Source organism: Peromyscus leucopus, chromosome 12 (genome assembly GCF_004664715.2).
Source record: "Peromyscus leucopus breed LL Stock chromosome 12, UCI_PerLeu_2.1, whole genome shotgun sequence".
NCBI lineage: Eukaryota > Metazoa > Chordata > Mammalia > Rodentia > Cricetidae > Peromyscus > Peromyscus leucopus.
In genome coordinates, this window is record NC_051073.1 from 79,327,379 (window position 1) to 79,348,885 (window position 21,507).

Here is a 21,507-nt window from a genome sequence, read left to right on the forward strand (position 1 = left end):
TAGAGGGTCTACAATGTGGGCATGTTAACAGGACGGCCCTGGCTGTCCTGGAACTCGCTCTGTAGACCAGGCTGGCCTTGAACTCAGAGATCTGCCTGCCTCTGCCTCTGTCTCCCAAGTACTGGGACTAAAGGTGTGTGCCACCACACCCGGCATGGGTATGTTAACTATTTGATGAAACATAGTAACTAAAGGCACAAGTGAAACTACTATGGAGGTCATATGTATGCATTATATAGAATGTGCAGCATTCATGTAAGCGTGGGTTTGGAGTGATATGTTGGTATGGCTTCAGCAAGCCTAACACGTGTGCCCTTCCAGTATGCACGAATGGAACCAGAGGGTACAGGGGAACTCCCTGGACCTCCTGCTCACCTGGTGCACATCCCTCCTGTAGCCAGCATCATTGTTGCTGCCTCCGATCACAAACAGCTTGTCGAGGAGGGCAGCCATGCCATGCCAGGCACGTCGCACAGGCCCGTCAGCCAGAGTGTGCCACGTGTTGCTTCCTGGGTCGTAGCAGTGCGTCTCTTTCAGGTAGTCCTCTCCTCTGCGACCACAGGTGATGTACATCTTCCCCTGCAGCGTGGTGCCTGCATGGGCATACACCTGTGTGGAGCCACCAAGAGAGCCAGGAAAGGCAGGGAATGGGCAAGAAGGCAGTGAGCAAGGCGGCCAGCAGCGGCTGCCTCCACCACTCTGCACCTGCCTGATAACACAGCAATCAAGGTTTCACCACATCTGATGCACCCTCACGTACTGAGGAGAATGCACCCCGGATTCTGTCTGGATATACTGCCCTAACTTCTTTCCAAGAGGGTATGTTATCTACAGACACAGAGATTAAATATAATTTGTGTTTCCTTGTCTCTAAAGGAAACATCTGGATGGGGAACAAGAAAACCAAGGCCCACTTTCCAAGCTGCCAGAGAAGCACACCGGCAGCAAGGACCTGCCCTTGGTGGCTTCAACTTTCCACCAGCCAACCTTTCCAGATGTGTCTGCAGAGAGTTCCCACCCACAGGAAGTGGGCTACAGGGAAGAAAAGAAAAAGACGGAGACGAAGCATCAGATATAGTTGGCTCTCCATATCCATGGGTTCACATCTCTGGATTCAACCAAGCAAGGATGAGAAATACTCAAGTCAATAAACTGCATCTGTACTGAAAATGCACAGAGGTTCAGTCCTCCGTATAAAACAATTCACTTATTTATATTGTACCATGTGTTATAAGCCATACAGGGGTGACTTACTAAAGCACAGACTTGCAGATGTGTAGGGATTGAACTAACGGGCTTGCAAAAGAAGGCAAATGTCCTACCACTGAGCTATACCTCCAGCCTTCTACTTACCTTTTTATTTTTGAGACAAGGTCTCATGTATCCCAGGTTGGCCTAGAACATGCTATGTAGCCAAGGATGACCCTGAGCCTGTGATCTCTCTGCCTCCACCTTCCAATGCTAGGTAGGATTACAGGTGCATGCATGACACCAGGTTGATTTGGTGCTGAGGGTTGGACTCAGGGCTCCGTGCACGTTAGCCAAGCACTCTGCCGACTACGCTACACTCCCAGCCCTTATGTTTCTTTTTTTTGGGGGGGGGAGGGGTGATTTTTGAGATAGAGTCTCACTTATGTGTAGTTCTGGCTGTCTTGGAACGTAATCTATAGACCAGGCTGGCCTCGATCTCACCAAGATCTGTCTGCCTTTACTTCCTGAGATCTGGGATTAAGGCATGCACCACCACACCCAGAAACCCCTACCTTTTTTTTACTTTCAGAAAGGGTCTAGCTTTATACTCTGTAGCCCAGGCTGGCCTTGAACTTTTCCTCTTCCTGCCTCTGCCTCCCAAGTATATAGGATTAGGCTTGTGCCAGAGCAGGCCTGGATGTGTAGGTTTTACACAAATACTCTGACCCTTTACCCAAGGGACTTGAGCCTCACGGACTTCCCTACCCTCGGAGGGTCCTGACACTGACACAGTTGGGATCTGGAAAGACAACTGCACAAAGAACACTCCCACTTCAGTGATGCTGTGTGTGCTAAGACAGGGAGACACCAGTGCTCTGGACCCTGGTCTGCAGTGCTCAAGGGTTTCCACCCTAGTCTGGCAGCTGTGTCCCTGTGACCCGCCCACCCAACCACAAGTGTCCTCACTGGCCCCTCACACCCAAGGGCCAACAGAAGGCTCTGACTGTGTGAGGAGAAAGGAGCTCTGTAGGGTGCTGGAGATCCCAGGACTGTGTCACAGACTGGTTACTAAAGGCCACATGGTAGCACAAGAAGCTGGAGAGGTGCACACAGCAGCAGGCAGAGCATCCATGGAGAGCTCAGACCTTCCATCAAAGGCAGCAGGCTGGGAGGTTCCCCCACCCAATTAATTAGGGATTTGGAGATTAGAGGCCCCCTGCTCCTTTCTAGCAGCTTCTCTAAATGGTGAGAATTTGCACAATAGTGCTACAACATCCTGGTCAGGTCACCCAGCACACTCCTGTCACCATTAGCATCCTCTAGGTGCTCTCTTAGAGTGTGAGTCAAAATAGACATGCCTAGTCAAAGCCACACAGAACGGAGTGGAGAGACCTCCTAGGAAAGGTCCTCACGCATATATGTTGACAATAAGAGGACTCTCTAAAACCAAAACTCCAGAAGTTATTCCTACACAGAGACCTCTCCGGGCTGGACAGATGGCTCAGCAGTTAAGAGCAATGGCTGCTCTTCCAGGGGACCCAGGTTCAAATCCCAGCACCCACATGGCAGCTCACAATTGTTTGTAACTCCAGGATCCAACACCTTTATACAAATATACATACAGGCAAAACACCAATAAAGTAAAAATTAAAAAAAAAAAAAAGACCTCTCCAGCCACAGTCACAGCTCTTACAATGAGCCCTGAAGTCAAAGAAGTTAATTCTCAACAGCTCACATGTATCTTTATCATCATACTGTATGTGTGTGTGTGAGCACACACACAAGTCAGTTCTCTTCCTCTGTGAGATCCAGGGATAAAACGCAAGTTGTCAGGCTTACATGGCAAGCATCTTTATTCACTGAGCAAACTCGCCAGCTCTGGACTGTCTTTAAAGACCTCCCCTGCCTACTCCCTTTGGACACACCTGTCTACGGTCCACCATGTGTCCGAGATCACAATGCCTTGCTGTTCCTGAACAAACACTTGGCTTTGGAGCACTGGTCTCTGTTGGTCAGTTTAAGTCGACAACAGTCACAACCACTTCTGTCCTGGCCCAAATCCCTGTGTCTAGTACCTGACAACCACCATTCTCTCCCATTTCTACAATAGTGTCTTTTCAAGAACAACATACAAATAAGATAGAACAGGTGTGGTCTTGTTTTGAAATAGGGTCTCTCTACCATGGAACTTTCTGTGTGGCCATGGCTATCCTGAACTCACTATATAGACCAGGCTGGCCTCAAACTCAAAAAGATCTGATGTAGCTGGGCAGAGAGAGGAGGTGAGATGGCAGGGCACAGGAAGGCATATAAGGTGTGAGTGTACAGGAAGTAGCTCTCTTGGGTTGAGGATTTCCTATCGATAGAACTTGTAGCTGGCTTGTTTTATCCCTCTGAGCTTTCTCAGCTTTCACCAGTATCTGGCTCTGGGTTTTTATTAGTAAGACCATTTAGCAGTTCATGTTACTTCTGGCACCCAATGTCTGTGGCACGAATTCACAAAAAAGCCATTTGCCTGGGGCTCAGGCCCGAGCTGCACGAGGCCAGAGTCTCCACCCTTCGTGGGCCAGAGTCTTTTTGGCTTTTTCTCTCCTGGTGGGTTGTGGGCTCTCTCTGGATCCCCATCTCAGGCTGCAGCCACACTAGGTAGCTGCCTTGAAACGCCCTCAGGCTTCTACTGTTCTATGCAGTCAGCAGAGTTGGTGAGTCAAGATATTTTAAAGGGAGAAATTAGTTAAAAGAGAAATTTTTTCCCCCACATTAAAAAATGGGAAACATTTTTACAATGGAGGGAATTTGTTCTTTGTTTGATAAAACATTAGGTGGTCTGAAAATGGAACAATTAAATGAGAGAATAATTAATGTTGATGAGATTTACATAATGTAAATTATGAATATTTGTTTGATCATTTTTGTTTTATCATTAATAAGGTTGGTTAATATGAGTGTCAAGACGAAAGTTTTAGAAAAACTTGTTAAAACAGATCATAGAGAAATTCAGACCCAGACAGACAGAAGAATTTAAAGGTGAACCTGTCTCAGCATTGCATTTTACATTTACAGAGAAAAACAGTCTAAGGCCTTCAAACGGCCAACCTTAATCTATCCAGTAACCATACAGGAACTGCTAAATGCTCAAGGCTGTGTATGTGCTGACTGGATTCCTGTGCAAATGTTAGATCTGAGGAGATTTAAGGAAGTTATAGTCTCATTTTCCATTTGTAAAGCAGATGTTAAACTCGTGGTCAACTTGTAATAGAATTATCCCTCATGAATGGAAAGATTTGGTTACATCCGTCCTAGAGGCCAGTCCACAGTTACAATGGAGAACCTGGTGGAAAGAGGAGACTAAGACTATAGAACAATGATGTAGGGCTAGAGGTATGGGAATTTGCCAAGATCAACTTCTTGAAGAAGGCGATTATGTTGATATACAAAGACAATCTTTATATGATGACCACACCCTTAATTTTATGCCACATGGCAGCCTTGAATGCTTGGGATAGAATTGAAGAAGTAGGAAAGAAAACTGAATCATTTACAAAAGTTATACAGGACCCCCAAAGAAACCTTCATGGATTTCTTAGGAAGGCTGTCTTCAGCAGTAAATAGAATGATACCAAATTCAGAAGGCAAGATCAGCTCCCTTGGAGGAATCCGAGATACAATTAATATTGAATCTCATGACTATGATGATGCTTGGATAGGAGAGGTGATTTCCAGAGGTTTGAAGAAAAATAGCAATGTCAGAAATCCGAGATACAATTAATATTGAATCTCATGACTATGATGATGCTTGGATAGGAGAGGTGATTTCCAGAAGTTTGAAGAAAAATAGCAATGTCAGAAGTTTCAAATGTGGTAAATAAGGTCACCAAAAAAGGAACTATAAGCAGGGCATTCCTAGAAACAATGTTTTTTCAAGGAACAATGGCAACAGAACAATGGCAACAGAATTCTGGAATATGCAGAAGGTGTGGTAGAGGCAAACACTAGACTAACAAATGTAGTCTGCAAGGGACAGACAAGGTGATCCTTTGCCATTGGGAAACTCCCTGGGGGGCCTCTCACAGCCCCCCATGACAAATTTGTTTTAGTCTTTTCCTGCCATCATGGGAAAAAAAACTCTTCTCAGAGCAATTAAAGAAACTAATGCCTATTGTAAAAAACCATACTGCTCTGGATGATAGATCAGCTTTAGAAAATAGAACAAAAAATTCAGGAAAAAATTATAAATCAAAATTGATAAAGATTAAACTTGGAAACTCCCCAAAGTTAGGGTTGGGGGGAGGGTTTTGGTTTTGTCTTTCAGGAGAATGAAGGCTAAGGAATCTGAAGAACACTGGACAAATGAGACATCTGAAGAAAAAGGACAAATCATCCAGAAAAAAATGTCCCAAAAAAAAAGTAAATTGGCCTAATGGTATATCTAACAGGATAAAATTTCATGTGTTCCTAAATGTTTGCTTCTGCTGTTCTCTACAGACACATAATGCAAATGGTCTTTATATAGTCCCAGTTCAATTAAAAATTAAAGCTGGCTTTGGAGTTGGAGCATGGCTCTCTCCTTCTCTGAACCCAAGCATGCTTGTTAAAAGAGCATGTAATATCTCTATATCATTTCAGAAGAGCCACCTGATATGGGACAGAAGAAAAACCAAAATTAAGGGACTATTCTATTGCCACTAATCTCATAATTCTTTTGTTTTATTTTGACTTTTTAAACCTTTTCTTAAGGTATGAATTTTATATCAAAATTTATAAGATTAATATATATTTTAAACTTTTGTCATGATGTTAGTGGTCATATAGAGTACTAACTAATCATACAAAAAAGGCTTCATCTAGCTCCTGTACATGATTTCAGGTTTGAGTTTCTATCAGTTTTCTGTAGGGAACCATGACCACGCCTACCTAACAGCAACTTTGAAGTCTCCAAAAAGATGATGGGGCCCCACAATGAAGATTCCATAAGGACAATGATAATACCAGTAAGCTGACAAATACCACCCAAAGATCAGCTTTATTTATTTATTCTCAGGACAATTTTGAGATGGCCAGCTGAGATGATCCAGCTTCATAGACTATTCGAGCAAGGACCTGAGACAAGCCCTGCATTTTCCCATTATGCAGAGACTGGACAAAACAAATGATACAGCTAACTCTCCCGGGACTTAACAATTAACCCAAAATTTTTCTTTTCAGGATCCCTTAAAGATACCATCACCCCCAGACAGCAGGAAGTAATTTTAAGTGTTCAAGGTACTGTACCTACACAGCTCATTTAACAATGTAATGCAAATTGCTAGTTCTTGAAAGTTACTATTACCAACTAATTAAGATATAAAGAAATGAAAATTAGTAGTTAGTCATTATAATCGAACTTGTAGTAACATTAGGTATATTTTCAAGGTCAAGAAGAAATATATTTAATATATTTTAGATAGGTCATCTTCAAACACTTCAGATATCTGCAGAATATGGCATTTAAAATGTTTTAAAAACGCCGGGCCGGGCAGTGGTGGCGCACGCCTTTAATCCCAGCACTCGGGAGGCAGAGCCAGGTGGATCTCTGTGAGTTCAAGGCCAGCCTGGGCTACCAAGTGAGTACCAGGAAAAGGTGCAAAGCTACACAGAGAAACCCTGTCTCGAAAAAACCAAAAAAAAAAAAAAAAAAAAAAAAAACGCCGGGCGGTGGTGGCGCACGCCTTTAATCCCAGCACTCGGGAGGCAGAGCCAGGCGGATCTCTGTGAGTTCGAGGCCAGCCTGGTCTCCAAAGCGAGTTCCAGGAAAGGCGCAAAGCTACAGAGAAACCCTGTCTCGAAAAACCAAAAAAAAAAAAAAAAAAAAAAAAAAAACCATAGATTTTATCTTTTTTATGACAATGAGACATGTCTGCTCCTGGCAGCACCAATCTACTTCAGAGAAGACGATGGGCATTGGAGAAACTCCTTATGGAATTTACTTTCATTGTGGCAAGTTAGCCACTGGGCAAGAAACTGCCCTTGCCTCCACTGCTGACCGTATGCTGTCCAAATGGACAAGCAGGACACAAAAGAAAGGACTGCTGATCCTTGCCAAGACAAGGTAGGAAGGCCCTTCAGAAAATCCTGCTTCACAGATGAGTCTGTCAGATATGCTAGACCTGTAGGATGAAGATGGATGCCCCAACATTGCAGAGAAACCTCAGGTGACTGTGCAGGCAGCCAGTTGTTTCTGTCATTCCTCACATTTTTTGGAAGTCGCTTCTTTGCACTTCCTGTTTTACTGGGTAATATTATTTCCTTCTCAAGTCTCTGGGGGAATTGAAGATTAGATACAGTTTTCCTTTTTAAGAAATTCAGAAAAGAAACTCACTAAAGAGGTGTAAAGTGTGTAAGTTTGAAAGACATCAAAAGATAGTTTTTGGTTGGTAATACAAGTTAGGATAGAGTGAATTAAGTACACTTTGGACTCACCAAAATCGGATAGATAATGGAATATTTTCACTGAATCTGTCAAATGCAAATGGACTAGACATTGCTGATACATTCACTGCCTGTATGTATTGTATGTAGTTATTGTACTTACTGTATATAGTTTTTCTTATATAAGCTATAACTTTTTAAAAATTTTAGACAAAAAAGGGGAAATGTGGTGATATTTTATTTGTGCTCTAACAAATGAAGCTTGCTGAGGATCAGAGGACAGAGCCAGCCACTTCATTAAACACAGAGGTCAGGCAGTAACACAAGCCTTTAATCCCAGCACTAGTTAACCACAGAGGTCTGTACAGACAAACAAGAAGTGATAGAGCTGGGCAGAAAGAGGAAGTGATGTAGCTGGGTAGAGAGGAAGTAAGATGGCAGGGCACAGGAAGGTATATAGGCATGAGTATACAGGAAGTAGCTCTCCAGGGCTGAGGATTTCCTAGCGGTAAGAACTGTGGCTGGCTGTTCTACTCCTCTGATCTCTCAGCTTTCACCCCAATTATCTGGCTCTGGATTTTTTATTAATAAGACCATTTGGTAATTCTTGTTACAAAGATCGCCCTGCCTCTGCCTCTCAAGTGCTAGGATTAAAGGTGCACACCATTTCACTGGTCTGAAAATAGAACTTTTGCAACTGGCTTTCTATCCCTGCCTAGGTTCTCCATTACCCAGTTAGTTTCTTTTTATTGCTGTGAATCAATCACAGTTTATTTAGCCATTCACCTGTTGAAGGATAACTCATTTGTTTGGTTTCTGGCTACTATCCAAAAAAAGTGGCTATTAATATCGTTGGCAAAAGTCTTCATTTCTCCAGGATGGCAAGCCCTGAGTTGCATGGTGGGTGGCAGATGCCGCCACTCTCCTAGAAACCTTACTACTTGACATTCTCACAGGCAAGCTCAGACAACGTGGATGGAGCTGACACCTGTGCTTCACCCGCGGGGTCAGGCAGCACTCACGGTGGCCTGGTGTGGATTTCCTTGTGATGAACCCACTATTTTCTTATGTGTTCATCTGTCTGCTGTGGGATGTTCTGTATGGCAAATGTGTTGCTCTGATTGGTTAGTAAATAAAACACTGATTGGCCAGTAGTCAGGCAGGAGGAAGTATAGGCGGGACAAGGAGGAGAAAAATTCTGGGAAGTGGAAGGCTGAGAGAGAGTCACTGCCAGCCGCGCCAGGACAAGCAGCATGTGAAGATGCCGGTAAGCCACGAGTCACATGGCAAGGTATATATATTTGTGGAAATGGATTAATTTAAGCTATAAGGACAGTTAGCAAAAAGCCTGCCACGGCCATACAGTTTGTAAGCAATATAAGTCTCTGTGCTTACTTGGTTGGGTCTGAGCGGCTGTGGGACTGGCGGGTGACAGAGATTTGTCCTGTCTGTGGGCAAGGCAGGAAAACTCTAGCTACATCTATCAGTGAAATCTCTTCCACCTTCTGTTCCCTGCCACTTCCTCCTTTATTTTGTTTTGTTTTGTTTTCCAGAGTCTCTCCTGCACAGAGCAGCTTCCCACCCCAGCACTTACTTGTCTTCTTCAACACTAAGGTTCAGACGTATGGTCTGCATCTATTCTTTGCTACTGAGTAACTTCTTTCATAAATTTCTTTTTAAAAATTTTGGGGATGGGGCTTGTGAGACGGCTCAATTCCTACAAGCACTTGCTGCCCACCCAAATGACCCTAGTTTGATCCCTAGGATCCACATGGCAGAATTAGAGAGCTAACTCCTGTTCTCTGACGCTGACAGGTCCCTGCCACACACAAACAAATAAGTAAGTGCACTTCTTTAAAAGGTCTTTTGCCAGCAAGTGTTTTTAATATTGAAAAGATCAATTTATCAGTTTTCATTTTCATGGCTCCTAGGTTTGTCACAAGTCTACACCCTCACCTCGCCCACACCCTGAACATTGTATCCTGTTTCTGTTCTGTTTTGTCCTTTTGGTTATGACAGGGTCTTACCACACAGTCCTGGAATTCACTATGTAGACCGGGCTGACCTCAAATTTGCTGGGATCCTCCTGCTGTCCCCAGTACTGAGATCACAGGTACCGTCCCCACAGTTGGCTCCTGTTCTGTTCGTTTGTCTAAAGGGTCTAGTTTTACATTTAAGTCTATGTTCCCTCTACCTCCACAGGCCTGGACCAACACGGGTCCCAAAACTGCCCTCCATGTTCCTCTTCTTTACACTTCAGACTTCTTGCTCTTCACAAGGGCTCTTCAAGCTTGTCTCTCCCTGCCCTGGGAGGTCCTTTGTCCACTGAAAATGCTAATTTATTTTTAGGCCTTACTCTGACACTTACTCAGACAGACATTCCCAAAGAATACATGTCCACTTAATAGTTCAAGGGTCCTGACCTCTGGAACGTCTCAGCCTTCTTCATTTCTCTCGTCCACTTACTGTAACTGTGACTACCTCCTGGTGTCTCCTCTGCACTCCACCTGGGGAGGAGGAGGGTTTACCATTTGTCACCACTGGATCTCCAAGTGGAAGACATGACCACATGCATGAAGGCATAAGGTAATAGCTACCAAATAAGCTGAGTGATGTTCAAGACTGCTCCTCTGTGGCCAGGATGAAGAACTGCAGCTGTGCCCACAGTCTCAGACAAAGAGGTCAAGCCCTCCCAAACAGACCTTTCTCAAACTCCTGGAATTAGGACCTATCAGATCTCAAGAGCCCAAGATACTTTCCATGCAAAATCTGCTCCTTTCTCCAGAACTAGGGCAGGGCTTCCTTCCCCATAAAGAAGCTAAAGAGCAAGGATCTGGCATGGCTGGAGCCTGTAGAAAGGATGACAGGAATCAGGCCTGCTCTGTGTGACTTGGTCAGAAGAGCCTGATCTCAATCCACCGAGTCAGTCTTAATCCCCAAGGGTCTGAGGAAGGAGAGAGAGAAACAACAGATAGTGGAAAGACTCTAAAGCCAGAGCTCCTGCCAAGGCTCCTGACTGGGTCAGCGTTTTTATGTGAGACCACTACACCATCCTGATTCTGGAGTGCTTGATGATCCCTAAGGCGGCATCCTGGAGCAAGTGGGCTTTAGAGCTGATGCCAACAAGACCGACCCCTTGCCTTGGGATCCCACACGTGGTTTGGGGTAGGCCACAAAACCAGAACCACAAAAAAGAATGAGATGTACCCCCATAAAGCATTGCCTTTGCATCATGCACATAGTTTTAAGCATCTCCAAACTAGACTAAACAAGGCACTATGCTGTCTGTACATGACTGTTGTTGTCTTTACACAAATAGAATCTCCAAAGCATTTTGTGGCTCTGGAAGGTCCTGTGGCGGTTTTACTGTAGGGGAGGAGTTTGAGTAAGGACCTGTGAATCAGGCAGCCCTCCAGTCTCTTCAAGTCCCTCTGTTTTGACATATTTGGAAATCTTCCAGCTTGTGTCAGCAAGAACAGACGGGGAAACTTCTGTCAGTACATACGTTTCGGGACAAGGTGAGTGGCAGCCTCAGCAACACACTCCACAGAATCCTGAGACAGGCATAGACTCCAGTTACCAAGCCTGACTCCCGGACCAGGCGCCAGGACCAGCCTTGACACCTGAGTACAGCCCATGGAAGGAAACCGGGAAGGCTCCTGTTGGAGGGCTTCCTTACCTCCCTCTTGAGTGGGGCCACATAGTCCCAGGAGTTGGTGGCAGGATCATAGCGTTCCACAGTATTCAGGTCATTGTGGTAGTCACGGCCTGCCACGGCGTAGATGTACTTGCCCACGACACACACACACAGATCTGCGTGCTCCTGCTGCAAGGACTGGATCTGGAACCAGCGGTTGTGCCTCGGGTCATACCTGTGGGGGACATGAGGACAGCCTGTCACTAACCGGGGAGCAGACTGCCTTTCAGGCCTACACTTCTGCCTACACTTCTTTGCTGCAGCCTGGTCTTAGGTCCTGCTGACCCACGGCCATGATGGAACATGGAGGTCCTGCTGACCCACAGCCATGATGGAACACGGAGGTTCATGAAACAGTTTACTCACACCATGGCCTGGAATGTAGCTAGGAAGCTCCAGAGTTTCTGCCCATGAGGTGGCCCCTTATAGGAACAACCTCTAGGGTTCCTATCTACCCAAATGCCCATCCCAGGCTGTGACCACCTTCCTCTCACCTGGACTCCAGTCTCCTCCAACAATCTATTATGTGAGGTCTGCAAAGGTCACCCAGTGCACTATCACACTCTTGTTCTTACTGAGAGTCATGGGCTCCCCTCAGTCCCTTCAGTACCTGAAATAACGATGCTGTTCTCTGACGGGTGGCCTTCCTGACTTGCCAATTTAGGAAGTCTTCTCCACCCCCCAGGACATTCTTCTCGCTGAAGTGAGCATGTCAACTCTCACCTTGAACTGTGGTCACCAGAGAGCAGGATTCTGTGAGATTCCAGGGACCCCACTAAAGCAAGTGGAACTCACTAAAGGAAAAAGATGAGGCTGACTACATGAAGCCAGAGGATTCTACAAGACCAGGAAAGCCACTGGGCTGAGGCTAACCTGGGGCAATCTGCAGTGATGAACAGTCCAGGCAAGACGTACATGGGAAAGAGAAGGGTATGAGGAGGGAAGGAGAAACATTCACCTCTGTTAACCCCTATACTTTTCCAGGCCACATTATGTCACTTTCAGAGAAGACAGTGTCCCCAGTCACAGCTTTGTCTCACTGACAACTGTAAAGAAGGTCTAGCCCTCAAGCAACAGGCATCATCCAACCCTGCACAGGGCCAGTCCTGCCACAGCTGCTCAGTGTCGGTCGGCCCAGGACGCTCCTCCCTTCTGATCCCCAGGGCACTCTCAGCTACATGGCATGTCAACTGTCACCCACTGGTCTCTACTGTATTTTAGGTCTACCTAACTTAACTATCCTCAGTTGAGCCCTGCATTCCCTGTGTCCTTCTGTTCCCAAAATACCAGCAAAATCCATGCTTCTACAGACACCCAGACCTGAGGCCTCCACAGCCTAAATCCATCCTCATTTTCTTTCTTCTTTTGCCCACTAGGGACTGAATCAATAGCCAAGGGATGCTAGGCAAGCGTTCTACCACCAAGCTACATTTCCAGCCCTCTTTTTACCTTAAAAAAAAAAATTTAAAACAACCTTTTAAAAAGACTTATTCGCCAGGTGGTGGTGGCGCATGCCTTTAATCCCAGCACTTGGGAGGCAGAGGTAGGCAGATGTTTGAGAGTTCGAGACCAGCCTGGTCTACAGAGCGAGATCCAGGAAAGGTGCAAAGCTACACAGAGAAACCCTATCTCAAAAAAACAAAACAAAACAAAAACAAAAAAAGGATTTATTAATTTTTTTATGTGCATTGGTGTTTTGCCTGCATGTATGTGCTACAGGACGCAGAAATATGAAGTAGGAATTCAGCTGACTATGACAAAACTATACCTGGAAGAAGCCAAGGGCCTTCCAGAGGTAAAGCCAAGGCTTAAGGAGTCTTGGTAATGTTGGCTTTTGAATATTAGCCGTTTCCTGCTATGAATTTCTCGAGTACTATTTTAGCTTTTCCATTCTTGTAATAGTATGTCTGATCATTCATTGGGCACAATTTCCCCTATACAACTGAGGGATCTGGATATACATCTCCCAACTGTACTAAAAAGCAGTCACACAGCCAGACCCCTAATTTCAGGCCTTTCTGTAATTATCGTCATTAGCACCATCCAGCCAGGACCTTCTCCGGACAAAAGTATTTTATCTGAGATACTTCTCAGACTTAACTAAGAACTGACTGCAGACAGATAAGCATCCAGATTATCTGTTAGTGAGGGTCTGGCAGATGTGCTAATTAAGCTTAACCCTCCTCTCCTCCAAGTGTTATCTCTAATTCTAGACCTCCCTTTAACAGTGAACTCAGAACTAAAGGGCTTCTACTTACCAAGTACATCTAGCTGTGATGCAGGTTGTCTAGCTCCCGAGCAGACTTGCCCCACCTGACCAGAAATCGGCGGAGTCAGAGATCTGCAGATTGTATGTGTATTTAAACTTGACTGGGGAGAGAGGAAGGGGAGATTAGTAGAGAAGACTAGAGGAATGAGATGGAAGATGGAGAAGAGCTGGATGGGGAAGAACTAGATGGGAAAGTGAGATGGAGAAAAACGAGATGGGAGAAATGAGATAAAACTTAAAGATAACAGCAGAAAACCATAGAGAGAAACTGGGCAAGAAAGGAGCTAAGTACAAGAGCAGAAAAGAAGCTATGGAGAGAGAGAACTGACTCAGAATAATAAAGTGAATGGACTAAAGAGCTTTGTGTATGTAGATTCATATGATGTCATCAGGATTAGATCCCTTAGCTGGCTGTTAGATTCTTCCATGAATCCTGGGAAAAGGATATCGAGGGGCTGGACCCCAATAGTCTTTGATATGCATGTCTCTGTGAGGGTGTTGGGTCCCCTAGAACTGGAGTTACAGACAGTTGTGATGTGTGGGTGTGCCATGTGGGTTCTGGAAATTGAACCTGGGTCTTCTGGAAGAGCAGCCAGTGCTCTTAACCATTAAGCCATCTCTCCAGCCCCTTAAAGTATTTTTTTAAAGATTTATTTTTAAAAACTTTAAAATATTTTTTTTATTTTATGAGTGTCTTGCCTGCATGAACACAGGTACCTGATGCTTTGAAAGTCAGAAAAGGGTGTTGGATGCCCTGGAACTAGTTACAGATGGTTGTAGGTACTGGGAACCAAACCCAGGTCCTCTGAAGAGCAGTGGGTTCTCTTAACAGATGAGCATCTCCCCTTCCTACCTTTTCCAATTTTTGAGACAAGGTCTCATTAAATTGCCAAAGTAGGCTGACAAAGTTGCCATCTGGTTAGATGGGGCCATCTGCCACCTTCTCTGTCCACGGGACTCCTTTATGTAAGTACATTCCTCTCATCCCTATCTTCAGTGCAGTCAGGTAAGAAACAAGCCTCTCTGGAGCTTTCTGCCTGACTCCTTCTGGTCCTCAGCACTCCGTTTCTTAGGCTGAATCTCTTTGGATCTTGTGGCTTTAGGCTTAAGGACACACACATTCACTGAAACTATGGGTTTATAGATTTTATTCTCTCTTATCTATCTCTATTTGACCTCTTCCTCCCCACCCTCACAAGGTCTTGTTACATAACTAAGGCTGGAATTTAAGTAGACCAAGCAGGCCTTTAACTCCCAACCCTCCTGTCTTAGTCTTCCAAACACTAGGACTACAGGTGTCCACGACTATGTTCAGATGACTAAACTCCTCTTTATTGGAATCATTTTCTGCTTTGTTTCTGTTTATATTAGTATGCATGTGTGTCCATGACTGGGAGAACAGACATGCAATGGCATATCTGTGAGGGTTCCAAGGACTGAATACAAACCGTCAGTATTATACAGCAAGTACCTTTACCTACTAAGCCATATCATTGGTCTTTTGGGGTATTTGTTTCTTGTTTTTATATGAGATCTCATGAAACCCAGGCTGGACTTACACTCCCTAAGTAGCCTGACTCTCCTGTCTGGACCTCAAATATTGGGATTACAGGTGTGCCACCACACCTGGTTTTAATTTTCTTCTTAGTCAGAATAGATTAAGTAATATTTTTTTTCTAATTAAAAATAAGCTTTCAGGGGCAGGCAAAATGATGCAGTGAATAGGGTGCTTGCTGCCAAACCTGATGATTGGAGTTCTGTTCCTGGAACCATCACGGTGAAAGGAGAGAACAAACTCCTACAAGTCGTCCGCCGATCTCCATGTCCTATGGCATGTGCACGTGCACACACTAAAGAGATGTTTTGGGGGTGCTGATGTGTACCTGCATGTGCCTGCTGAGAGGACAAAGGTCAATGTTGAGTGTCTTCCTCTATCCTTTCCCACTTTATATTTTGAAACAGAGTGTCTGGAGCTCATTGTTGGCTTCACTGGCTGACCAGTGGGGCCTTAGGTCATCCTGCTCCCACCCTGCCTCACACTGGAGTTACAGATGAGCACCACCACATCTGGCTTTTACATGGGCACTGGGGATCTGAATAAAGGTCCTCATGGTTGTGAAGCAAGCTCTTCACAAACTAAGTCATCTCCCCGGCCCCAAATACAGTTTTACACGTAAGGGTATAAATTAGTCTGTGTTCCAAAAAACATTCACCTGAAAGCCACTTTGGCAATTCTAATCCTATCCTGGGTAGTGGTGGTACACACCTTTAGTCCCAGCACTCAGGAGGCAGGGGCAGTAAGACAGATCTCTTGAATTCAAGGCCAGTCCTTTCTACACAATGAGTTCTAGGACAGCCAGGGCTACACAGAGGAACTCTATCTTGAAAAAAACATTAAATAAAGTTAAAAAAAAAAGTATCTTAGGGTTTCTACTGCTGTGAAAAGACACCATGACCATGGCAACTCTTATAAGGAAAACATTTAATTGTGGTATCAGCTTACAGTTCAGAGTTCAGTCCATTATCATCATGGTGGGGAGCATGGCGGCATGCAGGTAGACATGGTGCTGGCTACATCTTGATCAGAAGGCAACAGGAAGTGGACTGAGACACTGGGCAGTATCCTGACCATAGGAAACCTCACAGTCCACCCCCACAGTGACACACTTCCCCCAACAAGGCCACACCTACTCCAACAAAGCCACACCTACCAATAGTGCCAGTTCCTATGAGTTTATGAGGGCCAATTACGTTCAAACTATCACAAAGAGGAATAAATGAGCACTCAGTCTATTATGTGAGGATACAGCAAGAAAGGGTCCTCACCAGACTCAATCAGCTGACATTCCAAAATCAAGATCATGAGAAAAAGGTGTTGGGCATTTAAGTCACCTATTCTGTGGTATTTGTTATAGCAGCCAAAAATTTCCAAGGTAATAATTTTAATTCACATATTTGAACTGCCAAACTATTATAAATTGAGAGGTGAAATCTAGGTTCAAAATGCAGCAGAGGTCTTTGTCAAATTTAGTAAATTGTTTTTTCTTTTGTATTTCCATAACTGTTAGTGGTATGATAGGGTGTACACTGAAGTACTGGGGATTAACCCTAAGGTTCTGTGCATGCTATCAGAGTCCTGTCGCTGACCTATACCCCAGCCCACCATTCTCTCTGTGTCTGAAATAAGGTCCCACTGCAGCCCGCCGTCTCTGTCCCCTAGGTGCTGTGACGTAAGGTAGGAACCTCGACAACTGGACCCTGGCCCCCTCGTCACTCTTTTGTGACAGTGTCTCACTAAGTGGTCCAGATCTGAACTCAATCATTAACCCAGGCAGGCAGATCGTGAACTGGTAATCCTCCTGCCTCAGCCTCTTCAACAGTTGGGATAACAGGTTCATCACTAAATCCAACTATTACTGTTTATGGAAATGCACTAGGAATGACAAGGCTGACAACTGCTGTGGTTTGGATGAGAGCTCTCAAAGATCCACATGTAAAGACCTTGTGCTGCCTAGTTTTATGTCAACCGAACATAAACCAGAGTCACAGAGAGGGACTGAGAAAATGTGAGATCAGGCTGCAGGCAAGCCTGTAGGGCATTTTCCTAATTAGTGATTGATTGCTGGAGGAGGACCTAGCCCATTGTGGGTGCGGTAACCCCTGGACTGGTGGTTCCGGGTTCTATAAGAAAGCAGGCTGAGCAAGCCATGGGAAGCAAGCAAGTAAGCAGCACCCCTCCATGGTTTCTACATCAGTGCCTGCCTCCGGGTTCCTGCCCTCACTGCTCTGGATGATGAATTGTTATTGGAACTGTGAGTGAGATAAACCTTTCCAAGGTGCTTTTGGTCATGGTGTTTCATCCCAGCAATAGTAACCCTAACTAAGACCTGGTCATCAGGGTGGCAGTTTGGGGAGATATTATGGTCCTGCTTGGATCACTGGGAAATGGACTCAAGGGGATCGTGAAGCCTGTTATAGCTGCATATACCTCCTATCCTAGAACTAGGGAAACAGAGGCAGGAGGACCACTCCAAGTTCAAGGCCAACATGGTCTATGTAGAGTTCTGGGCCAGGCAGGACTACAGAACAGCCACTTTTTTTTTTTCTTTAAAAAACAAAACTGTATCTCTGCATCCCTGGTTCTACTTTATATGTCTTGGACCAAGCTGTGACTACCAGGTCCAGTGCTCCCACCCCAGCCATCTTCCTCCCAAAGGACAAGTCAGTGGGCCCACACCATGTACTGCACGATCTTTAAACTTTAAACTTCTCAAAGTATACAGTAAATAAACATTTTCTCTTCATTAATTAGTTGCTTTAGGTATTTCATAGTAGTGATATGTAGCCAATGCAGTTGCATATATAAATTCAAAGAAAGAAAATAAAGTAGTGGAAAGAAAGACAGAATCAATTTGCTTCATGAGACAATTTCTTAGTTTCTACATCAGAGCTCTAGGACATACCTGCTAAGTACTGTCTCCTCAGATTACACAACCTTATTTACTATAAAATACTGTTTTCTTATATTCCAAGAGCTTATAGATTTTTAAAGCTGGTAAACTATGAAAGGGAAAAAGAAACAAACTCAGAAAAGTCAATTTTAGGGATTTCCCAGCAATTGGGAGATGGAGGCAAAGTGATCATAAACTCATGGTGATCCTCAGCTACTCAGCACAAGTTTGACCAAACACAAAAACCAAAAAGTGCTGGGGTGGCACCCAAGGGCCTTCTACAGGCTAAGGAAGCATTCAACATGGAACTGCATCCTCAGTTTTGCAAGTCTTGAGATGGCTAGGAAGGAACTGAAGCTTTCATCCTGCACAGATGACAGACACCCTAGACAGCTGACAAGCAGGCCTTGGCCCTTCTTGCCACCACCATCCTGTAAATTTCTGTTCCTTTGATCCCACCTGCCATGATCCAAGTTCAGCTCTCAGCTGCCACTGCTCTGGAGAGATCTGCATTGCATCTTTCAACTGCTAAAGTAAGGCAGGCTGACCTTAGCCCCACAGCAGAGCCCTGTAAGAAAGAAGCTTCCAGGCTTGACCTGAGGGAAGCCAAATTCTGCTCACTGGAAACAGTATCCAGTTACAAAGGAAGTGAGTCATTTCCTTCTTTCTGAATTCTGTCATTCCAACCATCTAATCACAATGTGTTACAGGCAGGTTTAAGTCTCATTAGTTTGCCAAAGGTGACTGCTTCCTAGGGTCAGGAGACCAGCTGTTCTCTACAACATCATCTCTTGTGGTAGGGACCAGGGATGGCAGAGTTCCCACATGCACCAAGGTATGATGGAGAGGCCCCTCAAAATCCACTGGTACCCGAGGGCACTGGAGACTTGAACTAACGTCTCTTGTTCTATCCAAAGAAATGGATCTCTCGGATCATAGCTAGAAGCACCCTGCGGATCAAAGCAGTCCACAAACTCCCTCAAGAAAAACCACCTCCTCACAGTATCTACTGAGTACATTCTCATCTGACTACAGGACCGAGGGGGAATTTAGCAAAGGCTCAGTGATGCTTACTGGTCCTTCCCAGTCCTCTGTACTCAGACGTGGGCTCCAGCAGGCAGCATCTGGAAGACACCCTGGCTGGCAGTTTGGAGAAAAGGAGCAAAGCCCACCAGCAAGGAACTTTAAAAAAAGATCCTGAAGAGCTAGATGAAGAGGGCAGGAGCAGCTAGCCCCGCCCACGCAGCACTCTCCAGCATGCTCCCTGAGCAGAGGCCGCCAAGGTGACCCGCTGCAGACAGCTGGGCTTCAGGACAGCAGGGGCAGAGGGGCAATAGAGCAATTCTGATGCCCTTTTTCCTTATCTCACTGTGGTCCACTTTCTCTGAATTCATCTGGACACCAAACAGGTATGCCCCAGAGAAGCTGTAACATTCATGTAAAAGGCAATGCAGGAACCAGGCCTGGAGTGACACGCCCTTCGTAATGTGTTCCCTGAGCAGCCCACATAGCCCACAAATCCTGCACCAGGGAGCTGTCTAATGACAAAGGCAAGGATCAGTGCCCTTTCCTACCTCCAGCATCGGGACTCAGCGCGGAATCCTTGGACGTTATTGTCCCCGCCAATCAAGTACACGAAGTTGTTGAGCACCGCAATGCCCTGGTTGGACATTCGGGGAGCCAGAGAGGCAGTGAAGTGTTTCCACTCTCCCAAGAGGGGATTCAGGTACTTGGCCTGGTCACTTAGGATTGTAGATGGTGTGGAGTGAATGCCCCCAAAGCCCACAACGCACTGGAAGTCTGAGCGAAGCTCTGTCTGTGGGCCCTGGAGGCTGGGCTGCAGGCTCTCATTCCGGTGGTACATAAGGGCGCTGGCCACCGTCTCCCTCAGTGGGCTGGGACCAAGCTTGTCGTGCAGCCGCTGGAGGACCTCAGCTTCCATCAGGGGAAAACGCACAGTCTCTAGGAGCTTGGGGGGCTCATGCAGTGAGATCTGGTCAGCCTGCACCTGCTCCAGGGAGTAATGGTAGAGCAGGGCCCCTTCATACACCTCAGTCTCACAGGAAACCTCCAGGCGATTGCTGCTGAGGAGGGAGTAGACCTTCTCCAAAGGAAGCTGGCGGTACTTGTCAGTTCTTGAGAAGGCCACAAAGTTTTTGAGGATGTAGGTGTCCAGCTGCTGGGTCAGACGGTTCAGGTCAAAGAGGTCTGCCAACCGGTAGACATCAAGGATGTTCTCCTCATCTACCCACGACATGAGGAAGTCACAGCAGAAGTGAATAATTTCTGGGATCTGCAAAGAGAAGGACACCCACTCAAGCCTGAGCTGGAGAACTGCATCTGGGTATAGAGACGGGGTTGGGGGATGCAAAGTGGAATCTTCCCTCAACTGGCCCCAACCTTTACTGACACAAAAATGGGACTTCTTGCAGGCTTAGTTTAAAGCCTGCCCTGGAAACACAGGGCATGTTCTTAACTTCTCAAAGTGTTAGGATCCTGCCCTCACTCCTGCACATGCGCAGCTTGGGGACTTGCGGCTAACGTCACCAGCAGGCGCTGGCAACTATGTACGCACAGCATGGTCACAATCTGCGCCTTAAAAGCCAGACACGGACCCCCACCCTCTCTCTCTGTTCTCTGCTCTCTCTGCTCTGCTCCCTCCCCGCTTCTCTCTCTCCAGCCCTGACTCTCCTCTTTCTCCTCCCCACCTTTCCCTCTGAATAAAGCTCTAAAAACTAACACTGGGTTCTGTCGTGACCGTGACCTTTCCATGTGGTAATTAGCACTGCCACCAGCCCCATTTATCTTTCACAGAGCCCCAATTCTCATTTATAAAACAAGGAAAAAGTAAGGAGGGATGGATGAGAGTGTGAACACCACTTAACACAGACAGGATTTTTGATATATATCACCTGCTTTTAGATAAAAATGTGTGCGGGAAAGGAAGCAGGATATGTCACAGACTGTCAGTGTTTGGAAGGAACCTGAGGCTATTCCCTGCCACTGGTACTCTCTAGAAGATATATACCTGGCTCTTTTCTCCTGCCCGCCAGGCCCACTTACCCCTATACTTAGAACTGTCAGCAAGGCATCTCCAGATATTCACCAGAGCCGAGACCCAGACTCAGAATTCCTGAAAAGCTGTCAAACCATCCTGGGGCCTCTGCCCGAGCTGAAAGACCCACTCAGCTCCAGAGGGTGCAGGATTCCCAGGTGGCAGCATCACCTGTCCCTAGCTCCACCGAATCACTGGAGGAAGGGAAGGCAGGCCAAAGAGGCACTACAGGGCACAGGACTATATTGTAAGAACTCAGCTGGTTACGGCAAAGCCACTACCTGAAGGGATCAAGGAATTCCTAAGAAGAAGCCAAACCCCAGGGAGCATTTGGTGCTATTTGGCTCATTGTATATCAGCTGTCTCTGTTATGAATGTCATGTGTGCCTTCATGGCTTTCCTAAGAATTACTAACAGTGTGGACTGATCACTCTTT

General features: G+C 45.7%; 1 protein-coding gene across 2 annotated transcripts in view; it reads right to left on the minus strand.

The window, feature by feature from the left end:
- Klhl22 (kelch like family member 22) overlaps window positions 1–21,507 on the minus strand; it is a 42,190-nt gene that overhangs the window by 3,022 nt on the left and 17,661 nt on the right. For both annotated transcript variants that reach the window (XM_028860354.2, XM_037209944.1), the window contains exons 4-6: window positions 19,591–20,309; window positions 11,279–11,471; window positions 376–609 (exon numbers count right to left, since the gene is read on the minus strand). In XM_028860354.2, the coding sequence (XP_028716187.1) occupies window positions 376–609; window positions 11,279–11,471; window positions 19,591–20,309 (1,146 nt within the window). The remainder of the gene's footprint in view (window positions 1–375; window positions 610–11,278; window positions 11,472–19,590; window positions 20,310–21,507) is intronic.